The sequence below is a fragment of the Anthonomus grandis genome, chromosome 5 (genome assembly GCF_022605725.1).
Source record: "Anthonomus grandis grandis chromosome 5, icAntGran1.3, whole genome shotgun sequence".
NCBI lineage: Eukaryota > Metazoa > Arthropoda > Insecta > Coleoptera > Curculionidae > Anthonomus > Anthonomus grandis.
In genome coordinates, this window is record NC_065550.1 from 37853959 (window position 1) to 37873038 (window position 19080).

Below are 19080 nucleotides of genomic sequence, written 5' to 3' on the forward strand. Positions count from 1 at the left end.
ACACATCTCGTGAGAGTTTTTTTCACAAAAATTCAAATTTTCTCAACCCCCTGTACACTAATTAAAAAATGCTGAAATAGGTGTCTAATGAAATTAATTGAGCAATTTGTACACCAATTTTCAAATTTCTATCTTTAGTAGTTTTTGAGTTATGGGCATTTTCTGGTGATTTATTATAAGAAAATTCAATTTTTTCACAAAAATTCAAATTTTCTCAACCCCCTGTACACTAATTAAAAAATGCTGAAATAGGTGTCTAATGAAATTAATTGAACAATTTGTACACCAATTTTCAAATTTCTATCTTTAGTAGTTTTTGAGTTATGGGCATTTTCTGGTGATTTATTATAAGAAAATTCAATTTTTTCACAAAAATTCAAATTTTCTCAACCCTCTGTACACTAATTAAAAATGCTGAAATAGGTGTCTAATGAAATTAATTGAGCAATTTGTACACCAATTTTCAAATTTCTATCTTTAGTAGTTTTTGAGTTATGGGCATTTTCTGGTGATTTATTATAAGAAAATTCAATTTTTTCACAAAAATTCAAATTTTCTCAACCCTCTGTACACTAATTAAAAAATGCTGAAATAGGTGTCTAATGAAATTAATTGAGCAATTTGTACACCAATTTTCAAATTTCTATCTTTAGTAGTTTTTGAGTTATGGGCATTTTCTGGTGATTTATTATAAGAAAATTCAATTTTTTCACAAAAATTCAAATTTTCTCAACCCCCTGTACACTAATTAAAAAATGCTGAAATAGGTGTCTAATGAAATTAATTGAGCAATTTGTACACCAATTTTCAAATTTCTATCTTTAGTAGTTTTTGAGTTATGGGCATTTTCTGGTGATTTATTATAAGAAAATTCAATTTTTTCACAAAAATTCAAATTTTCTCACCCCCTGTACACTAATTAAAAAATGCTGAAATAGGTGTCTAATGAAATTAATTGAACAATTTGTACACCAATTTTCAAATTTCTATCTTTAGTAGTTTTTGAGTTATGGGCATTTTCTGGTGATTTATTATAAGAAAATTCAATTTTTTCACAAAAATTCAAATTTTCTCAACCCCCTGTACACTAATTAAAAAATGCTGAAATAGGTGTCTAATGAAATTGATTGAGCAATTTGTACACCAATTTTCAAATTTCTATCTTTAGTAGTTTTTGAGTTATGGGCATTTTCTGGTGATTTATTATAAGAAAATTCAATTTTTTCACAAAAATTCAAATTTTCTCAACCCCCTGTACACTAATTAAAAAATGCTGAAATAGGTGTCTAATGAAATTAATTGAACAATTTGTACACCAATTTTCAAATTTCTATCTTTAGTAGTTTTTGAGTTATGGGCATTTTCTGGTGATTTATTATAAGAAAATTCAATTTTTTCACAAAAATTCAAATTTTCTCAACCCCCTGTACACTAATTAAAAAATGCTGAAATAGGTGTATAATGAAATTAATTGAGCAATTTGTACACCAATTTTCAAATTTCTATTTTTAGTAGTTTTTGAGTTATGGGCATTTTCTGGTGATTTATTATAAAAAAATTCAATTTTTTCACAAAAATCCAAATTTTCTCAACCCCCTGTACACTAATTAAAAAATGCTGAAATGGGTGTCTAATGAAATTAATTGAGCAATTTGTACACCAATTTTCAAATTTCTATTTTTAGTAGTTTTTGAGTTATGGGCATTTTCTGGTGATTTATTATAAGAAAATTCAATTTTTTCACAAAAATCCAAATTTTCTCAACCCCCTGTACACTAATTAAAAAATGCTGAAATGGGTGTCTAATGAAATTAATTGAGCAATTTGTACACCAATTTTCAAATTTCTATCTTTAGTAGTTTTTGAGTTATGGGCATTTTCTGGTGATTTATTATAAGAAAATTCAATTTTTTCACAAAAATTCAAATTTTCTCAACCCCCTGTACACTAATTAAAAAATGCTGAAATAGGTGTCTAATGAAATTAATTGAACAATTTGTACACCAATTTTCAAATTTCTATCTTTAGTAGTTTTTGAGTTATGGGCATTTTCTGGTGATTTATTATAAGAAAATTCAATTTTTTCACAAAAATTCAAATTTTCTCAACCCCCTGTACACTAATTAAAAAATGCTGAAATAGGTGTCTAATGAAATTGATTGAGCAATTTGTACACCAATTTTCAAATTTCTATCTTTAGTAGTTTTTGAGTTATGGGCATTTTCTGGTGATTTATTATAAGAAAATTCAATTTTTTCACAAAAATTCAAATTTTCTCAACCCCCTGTACACTAATTAAAAAATGCTGAAATAGGTGTCTAATGAAATTAATTGAACAATTTGTACACCAATTTTCAAATTTCTATCTTTAGTAGTTTTTTGAGTTATGGGCATTTTCTGGTGATTTATTATAAGAAAATTCAATTTTTTCACAAAAATTCAAATTTTCTCAACCCCCTGTACACTAATTAAAAAATGCTGAAATAGGTGTATAATGAAATTAATTGAGCAATTTGTACACCAATTTTCAAATTTCTATTTTTAGTAGTTTTTGAGTTATGGGCATTTTCTGGTGATTTATTATAAAAAAATTCAATTTTTTCACAAAAATCCAAATTTTCTCAACCCCCTGTACACTAATTAAAAAATGCTGAAATGGGTGTCTAATGAAATTAATTGAGCAATTTGTACACCAATTTTCAAATTTCTATTTTTAGTAGTTTTTGAGTTATGGGCATTTTCTGGTGATTTATTATAAAAAAATTCAATTTTTTTACAAAAATTCAAATTTTCTCAACCCCCTGTACACTAATTAAAAAATGCTGAAATAGGTGTCTAATGAAATTAATTAAGCAATTTGTACACCAATTTTCAAATTTCTATCTTTTTCCACATTAATAGGTACAACCATATATAAGAATCAAAATATAGATGATTTTATGAGGGTTTGTAATTATAAAGGGTTTATATAGAAAAAATATATTATTCTGTCAACAACTCAATATATTATTCTATTATAAACAACACAGACGGACAATTCACAATAATTCGGTTTTGAGAAACTGAACCAAATACCTTTAAATAAAGATGGTGATACATTATTCAGGTATTAAATAAGGAGAAAGATACATCGCCTGTTCCAGACGATATACCCAAGCGTCGTTTACAAATCGTCACAAACTAGGCAATCCGTTATACTCGCACGTCAAATGTCAACTTCATTATCGTTATTTAATATATTTTTTGTTGGCAACACTAAAAATTTTCAGAGTGACCAACATCAAAAGGACACAACCACTATAAAAATGGCGGCCACCATGCAGTGGTCATTTTTGGGTATCGTGGCCATATGCATTAGCAGTCCAGGTAAATTTTTAAGTTCGTGTTTGAAACGGATGGTGTACCTTTCCTTAGCTAGACAAACTCTACTGATACAGTGGGCCAAACGGGTGCAAAAAAAGGCAAAACCATATTTCGGAACCTCTTTTTTTATTTAGTACGGACCTCGCCGAGGATCAAACGTAAACCGACCAGGTACGAGGTGTCGGTGGTGACGAGGGACGAGGTGGGCGCGTACAAACCCTACCTCTGGGAGCAGAGTCTCTTCGACAAAGGGCCGATGTTCCGTGAGTGGCTCCTCACCAAAATCGTCAACGGGGAACGCGCCAGTTACTCGGCCCCGAAGTTCGCCCGGATGCAGGAACGAACTCGTTCCCAAATGCTCGAGGACATCGTCGCCAATTTACAAAATCACGCTGAAACTGGACAGATTCCGAAACCGTATAGGCGAGGTACGGTGGTGCATTTCTCTTTTTTTTTTTTTTTTCGTCGTGTGATAGAGTGAGTAGAATGACGTGATGAGTTCTTCATGGATTTTTTAACCTTTTTAATCCTTTGACTATATAAAAAATGTCTGTTAAAAAAACTCTTTAAGTTGTATTAACCGGAATCTCACTCCTTTCATTTTCAAGTTCCTCCTAATTTCAGGTTCGTGGAGGCCGATAGGGCACATGCGTCCCTCCTCGCCCCTCCTCGACAGCGTCCGGGATCAGTTCGAGGATTACGATCAGATCGCCAAGGATTTCACCAAATTCTTTCTGAATACGGGTAACAAAAACTAAAATAACGTTAACGGAAATGATTCCTTTATTTTTGGGACCTTCTCCCAATTTTAGACGATAATTCGGCAGCGAATGCCCTGTTGTTCGACGTCACTTTCATGGTCGGCCAGAGTAAGCAAAAAGTGAAACTGGTGGGCGTGAGGGCGATCCTTGGGGTGCGCAGTCGCGTCTTCCAGGAAATGCTCTACGGGATCCAGACCGGGTAAGTCTAGAACTCAAAAATTTAACAAACCATATACAGGATGAGCCATAGAAAACAGTTCAGCAAGGTATTGGGCCCTTTTTTAAAAAATGCTCGGACCCGTCGATTTTTGATTTTAGTCAAACAATTTTTTTTTAACAGTTTCAACCCCTTGGCGGGGGCTGCAACCACCCTCAAGATCTTAAATAGGAGTGAGGGTCTTATTTTAAAGGTCTTTTTATTCTAGTTACAACTGTCAAGTTTGAAATTGCTAACTTGAGTTTTGCAGTATGACAGCTTGTCAAAGATTATGAAACAATACCATTGTTTAAATTTGTAACACCACTAGGGTTAACAATTTAATATTGATGAAGGGGTGGTAAATTTGAGCTTGGAATTCGAAACATTTTACTGACTATTTATAGGTGTGTCACACACCGTGTGTGAGTAAAAAATTGTTTTTAAACTATTAAAAATCAGTCAACAATCCGACTTCAATAAACGAGTTGACGTGAATTAGTTATTTCTGTGCATTTCTTTAGATCCAATAAAAATGGTTTATTCTATTTCGGTGTGCGTGGAAAGTATTGAATTATAGTTTATAAACAATCACATACGTATATCATGGTTACATCCTAGACTTATAGTGGCAAAATTTCGGGAAACGGGTTCGGTGGCAAATGAAAAACGGAATGTTGAAAATCCAGTGAGAAATAAGACAGTAGAAGTCAGTGATCTCGGTGAAGTTAGTATGAACCCTACATTAAGTACCAGAAAACTTTCTTATGTAAACGGTCTCGCGGACTACTGTACAGAGAATTCTAAAATATAATAAATGGCACCCATTTAATACTCAACTTCTTCAAGAATTAAACGAAGATGATAACGACCGCCGTTCACAGTTTTGTGAAATAATGACCAAATTAATTTTAAATAATTCCAAGCATTAGGACCATTTTTCTTATCTATATATTCATTATACTAAAATGCCGTTAACCCAGCATTGATTGAAATTATGGAAAGCGACCAACATTACCATGAAGAAAATGCGATATTTTAGCAAGATTGGGCTGCTCCCCTTTATGCATTACCAGTACGACAGTATCTGGATGAAACGTTTCGTGATAGATGGATCGGGAAAACTGCTATCGAATGGCCCGCGAGATCACCCGATTTATCTCCTCTTGATTTCTTTTTTTTGGTACATGTATGCCACCTAACCTGAATCGTTAGAAAGTTTACTGAACCGCATCATTTATGAATGTCAACAAATAACACCCGATATCCTTCACAATGTCCGGGAACACTTTGAACAGTTACCGTACTATTTTGTATGGAGATTAACGGCGGACATTTTCAACATTTAATAAGATAATGCGTAAGTACTAATCAATAAAATTAAATTAGATTTCTGTGGAACCCGCAGCTCAAATTTAAAAAACAAAGCGCTATTGTAAAGAAAATTGAATGCCCTTTGAAAAGATGTATCACAACACAACCCTTCCCATTTAAAAAATGAGGGTGAATGGTGGTCCCCGCTAAGGGGTTGAAGTTGTGGAGTTAAAAACTTAAACAAAAAATCCTTTTTCTAAAATCAAAAATCGTCGGGTCCAACAATTTTTTTAATTTTTTTTAAAAAAGGGCCTCAAACTTTGCTGGACTATTTTCGATGGGCCACACTGTATATAAAAGAACCTTTTACTCTCGTAGTTTCGGTTCTCCCCAAGTACCGGTTGCGGAACTGCTCGCCCGTCCAGTACCGACCCTCCTTAGCCCCCAACAGTCTCGCCCGAAGTCCAGCAACTTCCTGCAGGTAATAAATATAAAATAAAAAAAAATGGATCCAAAAATAATATGTTTTAAACGCCCTTTTAAGGTACCGGACATCGAAAGTCCACGACCGAAAAGTGTGCCCAGTTCACCGATGGTGAAACGGGCGTTCACCCGTTTAGGGACGATAACGGCCGGTTGGGGGCGCTCCATACGCAAACAAAACGCCCAACAATTGTCGGCCGACGATAAGAAAAAATGGGCGAGCAGTCAAGATTGTTCGAGTGAGTCTTTACCGTGCTTAGGAGTAATTGCTTTGACATAATTTGTCACATTTTTAGATAAAGAGGGTAAAGACAAAGACGGCAAAGAAAAGTGCCCCACCCAGTTACCGGTGCCGAGGCTCAGCGTATGCGCGGACGCACAAAAAGTCGACCGGGCCAAACTTGCCCAGACTGAATTTTCTATTATCGAATTTGACTCTGATACTTTTAGAATATTGTTGGATTATTTACATACAGGTTCGAATAGTTCATCATTTATTTAATTAATTAACTAACAAAAAAAATCCTTTTCAGGATCATGTCCACTGACTTGTTCGACAATACCGGGTCTCATATGTGCCGCGGAGCATTATGACCTGCCCGACTTGTTGCAAGCATGCTTTCATCACGCCAAACAGTTTTTGAGGATAGATGTGGTAAGTTTTCTAACTCTTTGTCAATTTCAGTTTAAATTACTCGAGACCCAAGTTTTGAAAAATATACAATTTTGACCTACCAAATGCTCTATACTTACCCACTGTGTTTTGTAAGAAGTGTAGTGCCAGTTGCCTATACACTTATACATTGACACATTAGACTTATGCAGTGAGTCACCATAGTAATATTGGTGGTCAAAAGTACGATTTTTTTTTCAGTAAAATTTATCAGAAAGTACACATATTCTAAATTGTGTCTTGCCAAGTTTTTGAATTATAAACACTTTACATGATCGTCCAGTTTAACTTATATAAATTATATTAATTGCAGTGGTTGCATGTGCATAACGTAAAGCATGGCTATCGCCTGGCTTTTCGTTATGATTAATATTTAGAAAAAAAATTGTGAAACAAAAAAAATAACAAGATTCTTAACCCGCCAAATGCTTTATACTTATCCACTATATTTCATAAGATAATGCTGGTTGCCTATACTTTTATACGGCAACGCAATAGGCTTATGCAGTGGGTCACCATCTTAATATTACCAGTCAATAATAATAGTTATTTTTTAGTTTATTCAATTGCCTAAACAATATTCTTACGTATAAAGTTTTGTCTACGACAGTTTTTGAGTTATGGGCATTTTATTAAATTAAAAAAATAGGATTATTGACTTGCCAAATGCCTTGTACTTACCCACTATGTTTTGTGAGGGTGTAGTGTTGATTGCCTAATACTTGTATGTCAATTCAAGCAGATACAGTGGGTCTCCATATTAATATTACTAATCAAAAATATTTTTTTTTTTTGGTTTATGTTTAATTGCCCAAAGAATACGTGTACAATGAAACTGTCAAAATTCTATTCAGTTAAGTTTTTCAGTTATGGGGCCATTTTGTCTAAATAAAACAAAATTTTTGACCTGTCAAATGCATGGTACTTACCCACTGTGCTTCCTGTAAATTCTTTTATGCTATTATACAGTGAGCCACAATTTCGATATTACTGGCCAAAATAAATAAATATTTTTTTCGTAATATCCAGGAAATATGTCTCCAATTAAATTGTCCAGGAATAAATGCGAAACAGAAAAAAAAATTCCAAAATTGTCGAGGATTTCAGGTCAGGGTGTTTCAATAATAACGCAAGATTTGAATTTCGTGCCATGTTTGGCAGTTATAATGTCACATGATTATGACGTAACAGATGGGAGCTACTATAAATGGAGCATTACGCGGTAGAACAACGTGTCTTGATTTTCAAAAATTATGAAAGTTTAATTGCGACTATTTGTGAAGTGCGTCTAATCATTTTCAGTGAAGAAACGTATTTGGCGTGGAGGACTTATGGGACCGTTTTTCTTCAAAAACGAAGAAGCTAATACAGTTTCTTATACTTTATTTGGAAGCTATTGATCTTGACGATATGTGGTTTCAGCAAAACGGTGCCACATGTCATAGAGTCTGCGAAACATTGATAATCTTGCACATATTTGCTCCTGGCCGTTTCACTTCTTAATTTAATGACCAGAATTGGCCTTCACGCTCTTGGGATTTAACGCCTTTAGACTTCTTGCTCTGGTCAATAAGCCTGCAACCATCGAAGCGACTGTAAGCCGAAATTAGATGTTGTATCAATGAAATACCACGACCTTCAATACCGTTAATGTGGCGGCCACTTACAAGACATTTTGTTTTATACATAGTTTTGCCATGTTTTATTGAAGACTGAAATCTTGTGCTCTTATTGAAATACCTTTTATATAAAAACAAACATTAATGTATTCACATTCCCTGATCTCCTATTTCTAAGATGCCCCTGATACCAGACAAAAAAGATTATTAGTCAGGGTAATTTCTAATACTTTCAATAGTTAAAAAAAATATTTCTTCCAGGTTTGTTGCATGTTATGCTCCTTAGAAAACTATTATTGGCGCTACACTTCCGCCTCTGAACTAGTGAACATGATCTTGGCCTTCGTGGAGACCCGCGCTTATGCCCTCTTCCAAAGCGCGGAATTTTTAAATTTGAGCGAATCGATGGTGCAAATGATCATGTGCAGGTGGGTAAAACTAATAACGACATTTCCGCGTGGCCGCATATTCAACCGTTTTATTTATCCAGAAACTTGGAAATTCCGGAGATAAGAAAGTTCGAGGCGATGCTGTCGTGGGCACGACATAAGATCAGGACAAAAACGTCCAGTAAACTGGACGCCAAGTTGGAATTCAAGTGCATAATGGAGCGACTTGCCAGAGATTTGAAACTTTACAGGATTTCCCCGCAGGAACTCATTAAGGTGGGCTTTAGTTAACGATGGATATTAGTTTTAGGTGTGCTTAGGGAATTTGATGCTGAGGCCATAGTCGTAATATTCTTGGGAGCTTATTAGAGGGTATTAAATTGTGTTATTATATTTAATTAAAGGAGAGGTTATGCGAAGCCAAAGTTTGTTAAATGAAACATTTTGTAAATCGTGATACTTTGTGGTTTAGGTGGTGCTGCCATCAAAAGCGATCAAAAACGAACGGATCCTGGAAACCCTGATGTTCCAAGCGAACTCCGGCATGTACCGCATCCAGGATTCTTACATAAAAGAATGTACACAAAGACTGCAGAAACAAGATTCCCGTTTTTCCGAATGGGAATCGTTCGATTACAGCGCTTAAGATGTTTTTGTTTATTATTAATTTCATAGGGACAATCATTCCAGATGTTTTTTCCGGTTGTTTTTTCTTTGTAAGGTGGCCAGATTAATTTCAATTTTTTTTATCATTTAATCCAGATTTAAAAGCTCGACAATCATTCGCCATTTTTCTGTATATAAGTTTTTAAACAAATTGGAGAAAAACGTGTCTAAATGTGTGCAAGCGCGCGAGTTAATAAGGTGAAAACCCGCTATTTACCTACCTGGGATCAATTTTTAGCTAAAAAAAAAACTATATATTATTGCCTACATTGTATATTAAATTATTTCTTTTTTAATTAAAAAGAATCAATTAGGATTAAAAAGCAACAATTTTTAAATTATTTAATTTATGTAAATTTCCTACACAGCAGGTTAAAGCGGACCTTATTTGCTAACTTATTTAAATGTTTGTCGTATAATATTAAGCTCTTACCCTTGTATATTAATATAGCTGTAATATAATACTCTGTATGTGTTCGCCGTATGTACTAATATTTAAAAAAGAAAATAAAAAAGAGGAGCAAGGGGCACTCGGTGTGCTTCCAAGACTTGAAAATATATTTTAATTACTTACGTAGCCAGATGAAATGTTAAAAATATTTTGATACTAAATTTCTTAAAAATGGGTAATTGGGGCCTAAGGGTGGTGCAACAGGTAAAAAATTAAATTTTAAAACTATTTTTGGTCAGCTTTTTTTGAAATGTTAACTGACTGTGTCATGCGGTATTTGAATGGGTGGTAAATAAATCATAATAATTCACAGTGGGGGAAAAGTGTGAAAAATTCATTTTTATTTACAATCATTTAATGTTTTTTAGCATGGACATTTTAATGAAAACTAACATGCATAATAAACTCAATTTTCTTTGTAGGAAAAAAATCAGTACGCAGGAGAATTTTACAAGAATTCAATAGTTTCACATAAATGTGCCACCCCTAGGCCTAATAACACCTTGAACAAATTTAAGTTAAATCTTCTTGTACGTGCTAAGTATATAAGTGTCTTCTATACACATAACATAAGTATATTATATCATATTAAACAAATTGGCGTACATTGAACTATAAGTATCGAAACGCCTTAAATGTTAAAAAGAAAAAAAAGACGTTATCATAAATAGTAATTGTTGTCTGTTTAATATAATGTGTTATTTATTAAAAAAAAATATTCCTTTAATCTAAGATGATCTATTGAGTGTTAAATTATCTGTCTGTACATTTTTTTTAAAATTAATATTGTCTTTGTATATAACAATGATTGTTATTATAAATGGTGCAGTGGCGTTCCTTTAAAGGCTATTTTATTCGGAAAAGTTTTGTATTGTTTAGGCAAAAATCTCATTAAAACAAAAAAAAACTGCCCCGCCCTTTCCTACATTATTATTATTATTAATATATTGTGATTTTATTAAAAAAAAACTATTGTGGGACAATTTCTTTGTTGTTTCTGTACGTGTAAACCAAATCCTATATATGATATTATTTAAAAATGGTGTAATAATAATAAAGACTATAATACCCGTAACGAAAATCTATTTAAATTTCTCTACCATGATAGACTCTCCTTCATATATTTTCATCAATATTCACTTATCATAAGTGTGATGGGGTCATTAACGTGGGAAATTTTGATTGATTTAATAAAGTACCTTAGTTAGGTTTTTGTAATAAAGTTACATTGAAAGAACATCGAAGTAGTTTCATTCAAGCAACCTGTAAAAAGAAAATGTTACATAATAAACTTAAAATTATTTTTGACCACCTTTTTTTTGATGTAGTGACTCATTGTGTTGGGCGGCGTGCGGATGGATGCCTATAAGTGAATCAGAGAATCGTTCTCTAATACTGTTTAATTATACTAGATGTAAAACATTCCTGGAGTTTCTATGAAATGCTAAAAAATCATTATTAAATTAATGGAAATTTAAACGATTTGCTTAGTGGGTTGCCTGCAAAGTATACCGGGTCCAGCTGTTAACTGTCAAAATTCGATGACAACTGACAAGTACATCTTGTCAAAACATGCCAAAAAAAAAAACGAAGTAAAATTTCAAATAATAATATCATAATTCCGGCCCATTTACCAACAATAAAAGCAATAAAAGATAATAACGATTTCAATTAAGGTATTGTGCTTCAATTTTAGCCTAAATATATAAAATTAAAGTGCAATTTAACTAGCTAACTGAGTTTGCTAGGGTCGCACTATAGGTCCCCCCGAAAGAACCGTATGTTTTCTTCCCACAAGGAAAAACAAGAAAAAATAGGATTTAAACGACGCAATGGCATCTCTTCACGATTTATTCGATCATGGCTAATCGTCTGGATAATAATAATCACTATTGGCACTATAATATATTACCTGCAGGACCATAAAGGTGTGTACAGTTAGTCTGGCTTACCGAGAATAACAACTATAAGGTGACTTTTAAGGTAACTCTGCCCCACACTCCCTGCGACACTTTGCCAAAGAACTAAATCAACATGCCAAACCCACCTCTGCTACATCAAGAAATTTTTGTGAAGTGATACATATAGGTCTTGTCATTGCCGGATATAAGTCCAATGTTTACTTTCATGCCTTACTAAAAAGCTTATTTATGACCAGGTCCAATCCTATACATTTTCATTTACTTGTCACCAATGATTCGGACACAGTATTAAGGTTGATGTTTGACACTTGGAAGGTGCCGCAAGGTAAGAAATCTTTATTTATTTACCAAACATCATTTAATCGAAAACTCCTTATAATAATACAACTTATGCTTGACAAATCAGAAATAATTAGGCAAATGAGATAAAATTAATAAAAACTATATACTTTAGGTAGCTTAAGCAAACAGCATATAAAAACAAAACAATTGAATGATAAAATTATGCCCCAACCTATTGAAAGCCTTTGAAAAATCTGCACACCCAACATTCAATTCTCTGCTGTCTCACAGTTTCGCATACTTTTTAAAAAAAACGTGAGATTTGTGATTTTTTACTAAAGAAATCATATTGTTTTAAAGAAATATGATTTTTTTAGTTGATAAAACAAGCTCTTATAGATACACACCTTCAAGGCCTTCGAGAAGTTGGACAGTATGAAAACAAGTCGAAAATTTTCAATATTTTCTGTTGCACAAAACATTGTGAATAGTTTCGAAGCAGGAAAGTGTGTTTGTTTTTCATTTTTTGCAGTGTACAACAGACCCATTTAAAATAATTTTAATTTCTGTCACATTTAAATCCATTACATATAATTTCACCATCAGATTTGCTTGTACTACTACTGTATCATTTAAGTTCATATAAGGGTCCATGTCAGTTTAAGAACATCTATGTCATGTCAATTCCATGATTTTAGATTGAAAACTGCTGAAATTTTTAAATACACTGTTGTTTTTTTTCTAGTGAATTTAACATATTACAACCTCAATCCTTGGTTGAAACATGTGAGATGGGTGCCAAACGGGCACTATTCTGGCAACTACGGCCTATTGAAGTTGATCTTTAATAAAGTGATTCCAGCAAGTGTGACAACCAAACTGCTGATATTGGATACTGACATTATCGTTAACGATGATATTTTTTATTTGTGGAAGTTTTTTGAGGAGTTCAATCAGAAACAGGTAACATTGATTAAAAATTAATGAGAAATTAAGTGATATCAAAAAATTCTTTGCTTTTTTGTAAAGTTAAAGTTAAATAAAGCTTTATTGCTTAAACACCAAGATGTTGCATATATAATATAGTCAAATTACACATATTACAAATTGATTTATAGACATTAAAATATTTCAAGCATGTCAATAAAATTTTTATAATACCTGGATTATATTAGTTAATTTTTTAAGTTTGAGTAGTAGTTACAAATGTAATCCTCTTCAGTATAGTACAATTTACATCTACATTATTGCTTTCCTAAATTACTAAGATGAAGCACTTTTATGAAAACCTTGCAGAAAAGGTTTAAGTATTTTAATGCTTAAATTTAAATCAATAGGCAATAGGGATTGGTGAAAACCAAAGTCCTTACTATACAGGCCAATTGAACCAAGCAAGACCATGGCCTGCAATAGGAAATGGGTGAATATAATAAATATTCTAATCATTTTTTTAATGTTAAAAGTTCAAAATTTAAGTTTCAACTCTGGAGTCATGCTGTATGACTTGGAAAAGTTAAATGTGAGAGAATGGGACGATACCTGGATGGACTTGACCAAGAGGTACACACTGATTTATGGTGAGACTGAGTGAGTACGCCCACCTTCTTTAATAAGATTAAATATTAAAATTCTTTTCATAGTCTAGGTGACCAAGATATCATAAATTCAGTAATAGTAGAAAACCCTACGATGGCATATAAGTTGCCGTGTTATTGGAACACTCAGATGAGCGGGTATTCGACCAGTAGCAGCTGCTACAGTAAATATAAACCTAAGGTTAGTGCAGAAGATATTTGAGAAGTTACTCAGTGTAACATTTATTGTAGATTTTGCACTGGAACTCGCCTCAAAAGTTCTCGGTGGGCACCAAAGATGGGGATTTATTCAGGGGGATCGCGAATATGATTTTCGAAGTGAACGGCAACTGGTTCCGTGATTTTCCGAGACTGTGCCCCAACGACTTGCAAGCACCCTTTAGTAATGTAAGTAATTCTCTGGTTAAATGTCTCGGTTTAAAATTTAACCCTTTCAGATCCAAAAAGACGATTGTGAAACATATATAAAATCACCAGATACCACGTATCGCACCCTACTGTTCTTTATGGAGCACAAGTTTATTACCGATAATTGGGATATCACGTGGGTGACGCACATGTCTTACGACCGGGTGAACCTTATGGAAAATGTCGCGAAATATTGGACGGGACCTATAAGTTTTACATTGTACGTGACCGATGAGGAATTGGTGAAATGTATGAAGTTGATTGCAGGATCTGAGATTTTAAACAGGCGCACTGATATCGCGTATCATGCTGTTTTTAGGCAAGGGGTAAGTGGAATTGATTTTTTGAAACTTCGAAAGTTCAAAGATCTTAAATTTTTATTCGGGTTTCAATTTAAATGATTCTAAAATAGTCTTTTTAGTTATTTTATTAAGAAATTCCAGAAAATTTTAACAGATATTCATAGGATGTTCCAAGTGTATCGCCTTATCTGGCATATCTCTTCGTTATTAATTATATTATATACTTTATATTCTTACTGTACTTGAACATGATTCTCAGACTTAATTAGTATTTTTTTTAAAAGGAATTTTACCCAATAAACGTGTTACGAAACACCGGCCTAAAACACGCGAAAACCCCATACTCCTTCATAGTGGACGCCGATTTTAGACCGATGAAATCCCTGTACGAGATCCTCAAAGACAACATAAGCAGTATGGGTAATTTAACGAAAAAAGTGAGTAGTACCAAACTGAGTGAGTTTCTTCCTGGAACTTATATCTACTTGTATGTATTTTTCTAGGCTCTCGTTATTCCAGCATTCGAGGCAACGAAACCCAAGATAGAGTTGCCCGAAAGTAAAATTCAACTGCTGGAATCCTTAAGGAAGAAGGAGGTGCAGCAGTTTTTGGTTGAAACTTGGGGCCAGGGGCATGGTCCTACGGATTATAATAAATGGATAGAGGAATACGAGCCGTATAAAGTAAACATTATCAATTATAAGGTTGCATTTTAATATACAGGGTGTCCCGTAATAAATTGGATATAGGTTAATGTAGGGTACCTGACAAGAAAAAAACCGTTTGAGCTCAATATCGCTTAGCAAAATGTTATTGGTTTTCTTTCTACAGGGAAACATTTATTGAAGTATTTTGGAATCCACTGGACAGATTAACCTAAAATTTGGCGTACTCTCATTATTTGGGATGAGGAACACGAATATGATATCTTTTTTACCATTGCCACATACAACAACATTGAGTGATTAAAAAGGTCATAACTTTTTTGACCTCCCTGTACGTACAGTTGCGAGTCAAAATAATAAAATAGCATTTAATTCTAGTCAAAAAAGGTATACTTCTTTGATCTCCAAAAAGTAGACCGTTTTCGAAATAAACGCATTTTTTTATTAGGTGTTAAAAAAAGTGTTAGGTTGTTGTGTATTAAACTGTTAAATAATATTTTATTGTTCAATACACCCTTAATATAACTAATAAAAAATAATTTTATTTCAAAGTAGACGTAGTAGAAAAAAATAGATGGCACTTCTTTCGTTAAAAAATATTACCCTTAACTAGTGTATAATTTAAGGCATTATTTTAAGATAAAATCGACAGTTTTTTTTTAAGGTAAAGTGGCAATTACATTACGAACCTTACATAGTAGTAAAAAGCGACGTGGTGCCGTACGACGAGCGATTTTTAGGCTTCGGCTGGAACAAAGTGTCGCACATAATGGAACTGGAGGCGCAAAACTACGAATTCGTCGTTTTGTCCGACGTGTTTATCCTGCACGAACCCCACGGCACCAGCTTCGACAATAAACAGTACCAAAACTCACCGGAATATCGAAAGTAATAATATAAGCAAGTCGTTTTAGCAGCGTGTATTTTATTCATCTTTTTTCCAGGTGCGTTCAGACTTTAAAACGTCGTTTTATCGCTGATCTATCAAAAAAGTACAACCGAAACTTTACGGATCCCACTTCTGATTATTTAGTGAGAAAGAAACGGGAAATTCCGAAAGAAAGCACGACTAGTGTATACGATAGTACCGATCACTTTTTAGTGTGGGGCGGCAAGGAAAAGGCCGAAATGAAGAAGGAAACGCGTAAAAAACATTTTCGCAAAGAAGAGGGTCCCCCTTTGGCAGAGGACTACGTGTATTACGACGCCAAAACCACTGAGGAAGAAAAAGTGAAATCCAGTGAGGAGCACGACTACGAATACAACGAGGAGGAGCGCAAGTTTAAAATGAGCCACGATAGTACCACCACAGTCACTTTTAATGATGCCGTGACGATTTTAAATGAGGCGGATTTGGTTCTGCATGAGACAGACGAAAGTGAGAATCCCAAGAAGGACGAATAGTCTGGGAGTTTAACGAATTACAATAATTTTTATGTTGAAACTTGAAGAATAGTAATTAAAGTGAAATACATCAAATTTCGTGTACGAGTGGAATTTGTTAATCGCGAGTTTGGACCAGAAGAGTATTCCTATTCCCTGTGATCCCAAGAATTATTTTAAATATGTATTGAGATGTTTTTATTCGTTTAAAATTACCTACTGTATATTTAGTTTTATTTGCAGTATTAATTATATATAATAAAGACGGCTTATTTGTTAAAATATTGTTTATTGTTTATGCACTCCAGGAATATGTGAAAAAAGTTTCTTGATAATATGTTAATGAAGGTGTGACATTCGACGTTATTTTTTCACATAATTAAATTATTTTCTGTCACGGTTAGACTCTCAAACAGGTATTTTTAAAGCCTAAAATTGTAGTTATAAGATTGAAAAAAACTGAAGATGCTTTCTATATTACTAAACACAAAAATCTTGTGTAGAAACATCGTAAAAAGTAAAAAAATTACTTCACTTAAATCTCACACAGAAGAACCCATACATGTTTTCAAACTATAACATTTGTCAGAAAATACATTACCAAATAATAACAAAACATTTAAACATAAAAATAAATAAAACTGCTGCCAAAAACAAAACTTAATACGAAAATACCGAAGGAAATAAAGATGGTTCTGAAGAGGCCACACCAACACCTCCAGCCGAACACAATCTCCAGAAAAAAAGCATCGTTTGAAGACAAATTGTTGACACTTCTAGAAAACAGGCAGTCTCGACAGCCTCTGGAAGATGACGACGATTTAAATTTCTTTAAATTGTTGGTTAAAACCTTGAACCCGCAACAAAAAAATCAATTTGAGAGTAGAAATACTGCAAGTTCTCTAAAGAGTTTTAAATCCTCAGCCCTCTTATCATAATCAGTTCCAATCAGCGACCCTACATTCCGCCAGTTTCTCAGCAAATTTTTCACCAAACCATTCCTTCCACATCATTCTCTGTTCACCCATCACCATCAAACCCCTCTGCTTTGTATGACAGCCGCCCGTGTACCTCTCGTTCATTACAACCTATACTTTCACCAACAGATTCCCAATCGTCCGACTACAGTGAAATTATTTTACCTTTGATTTAATTCCTTCTTTTCTTTTTGTAAACGGTATTGTAGATTTTGTTTAACTTTGTTCCATAACTAAGAATAAAATATAATTTAAACTGTTAATCTTTCTTCCACAGTGATGCAATCTCTAGTGACTATTTGACTTTTGCAAGTGAGGTCTCATCAACGTTACTGATTCATCAAAAGACGTAACGCTCATTCTGTAATAATTAAAAAACTTTTCGGGATATTCCTTCAACCGATGAAAAAGGCAATGAAACTGACCATTTGTCAGACGCCTTTCGTATAACGGATGGACCTAGTATCTTCCTTTTCGTTTAGATTTCTTAATTTTGAGAGCGTAAATTATGGCAACTGTTTCTGTCAACTCCATACTACCGACTGTCGCGAAATTTGCGGAAAATGTAAACGTTATCGCGGCGCGGTTACGACCGCGAGGGATTTCCTTATAAAATCAGCAAAATAAAGCAGTTTAATGAAATCAGTGACAATAATTTATGAGTAAAAAAAGAAAGGAAGAAAATAAAAAATTACTTCCAGGGATTTTTGGTAAAATAAAACACATGTTTGCGCACAAGAACCGAAATTTCTTATTTATTTTACATTGTTTTTTTTTTACACACGATATGCCTTGGCGCTTTTACTTTATACATTTTTTACGAAATAACATTATTATTATTTTTTTTTTTATTAAATATTAAAACATTTTTTTCTGGCTTTTTTGTACTTAACTCAAAAAAAGGAAAAGAAAAAAAAGAAGTTAGGTCTACGTGTATATGCATAGTATATACCTTAGTTAAAAATTTCGCCGGCAGACATACGACCTAAAAACTATTATTTTTCTTGACAAATATAAATACTTATGGCCTACTGAAATTTTCAATATAAAGATCATTGATTCAATTAATTAATTAATTTTAATTTAATCTTTATATGTATGTATGTACTAGTCTAGTTTAGTTTCGGTTTGTTATTTCATAAGTTCTTGTTTTGGTTTATTTTTTTGCATAATTATAATTATTTTGTAACCCTAATTATATACCTATTGTCATTAAATAAATAATATAAAACTTGTTTAAAAAAATAACATGCTGTTTAATTTTGCTTCTGTGTTTCCAATCCGATAAAAAATTCTCCTAGAATTTTTTATCGGATTCGTCGACGTATAGACTCTTGCATAATAGAAGAGGGTGGCCATTTTCAACATTTTTAATAATTATAATCTTTCATTTGGTTTAAAACAAAAATTTGAATCACACCTAAACATTAATAATAAACGTAATACATTTAGGTAGATGGATTTTATTTTTTTAATCGAATACGCAACCTCGGACAAAAGAAAATCAGGATATCAAATTTGCTCAGAAATAAATGAGAATTACAAAAACAAAAAAAAAGTGGTGTACCATACTTTTCATTAAAAATAATTAGTTTAAACCTTACACGAACGTCACTGGTACAAATAAAAAA

At 33.1% G+C, this 19080-nt stretch overlaps 2 protein-coding genes across 8 annotated transcripts in view; both read left to right on the forward strand.

Annotated features, from left to right (window-relative positions):
• Positions 1-11082, forward strand: part of LOC126736249 (uncharacterized) — a 95675-nt gene extending 84593 nt beyond the window's left edge. For all 6 annotated transcript variants that reach the window (XM_050440515.1, XM_050440519.1, XM_050440517.1 and 3 more), the window contains 10 exons: positions 3498-3791; positions 3988-4107; positions 4176-4323; positions 6013-6115; positions 6179-6356; positions 6414-6593; positions 6651-6772; positions 8671-8837; positions 8900-9074; positions 9271-11082. In XM_050440515.1, the coding sequence (XP_050296472.1) occupies positions 3498-3791; positions 3988-4107; positions 4176-4323; positions 6013-6115; positions 6179-6356; positions 6414-6593; positions 6651-6772; positions 8671-8837; positions 8900-9074; positions 9271-9444 (1661 nt within the window). In that variant the 3' untranslated portion in view covers positions 9445-11082. The remainder of the gene's footprint in view (positions 1-3497; positions 3792-3987; positions 4108-4175; positions 4324-6012; positions 6116-6178; positions 6357-6413; positions 6594-6650; positions 6773-8670; positions 8838-8899; positions 9075-9270) is intronic.
• A 385-nt stretch (positions 11083-11467) lies between these two features.
• On the forward strand, positions 11468-16754 carry LOC126736403 (xylosyl- and glucuronyltransferase LARGE2s-like). 2 transcript variants are annotated; one of them, XM_050440732.1, is made up of 13 exons: positions 11468-11591; positions 11664-11843; positions 11899-12162; positions 12865-13082; positions 13457-13539; positions 13596-13706; positions 13760-13895; positions 13946-14101; positions 14152-14448; positions 14709-14861; positions 14928-15107; positions 15754-15977; positions 16034-16754. In XM_050440732.1, exons 2-13 carry the CDS (start codon positions 11696-11698, stop codon positions 16491-16493), a joined length of 2430 nt encoding a protein of 809 aa, XP_050296689.1. In that variant the 5' UTR covers positions 11468-11591; positions 11664-11695; the 3' UTR covers positions 16494-16754. The 2 variants fall into 2 exon arrangements, with proteins under 2 accessions (XP_050296689.1, XP_050296690.1); XM_050440733.1 differs by having other exon boundaries at positions 11475-11591; positions 11647-11843.
• The last annotated feature ends 2326 nt before the right edge of the window (positions 16755-19080 follow it).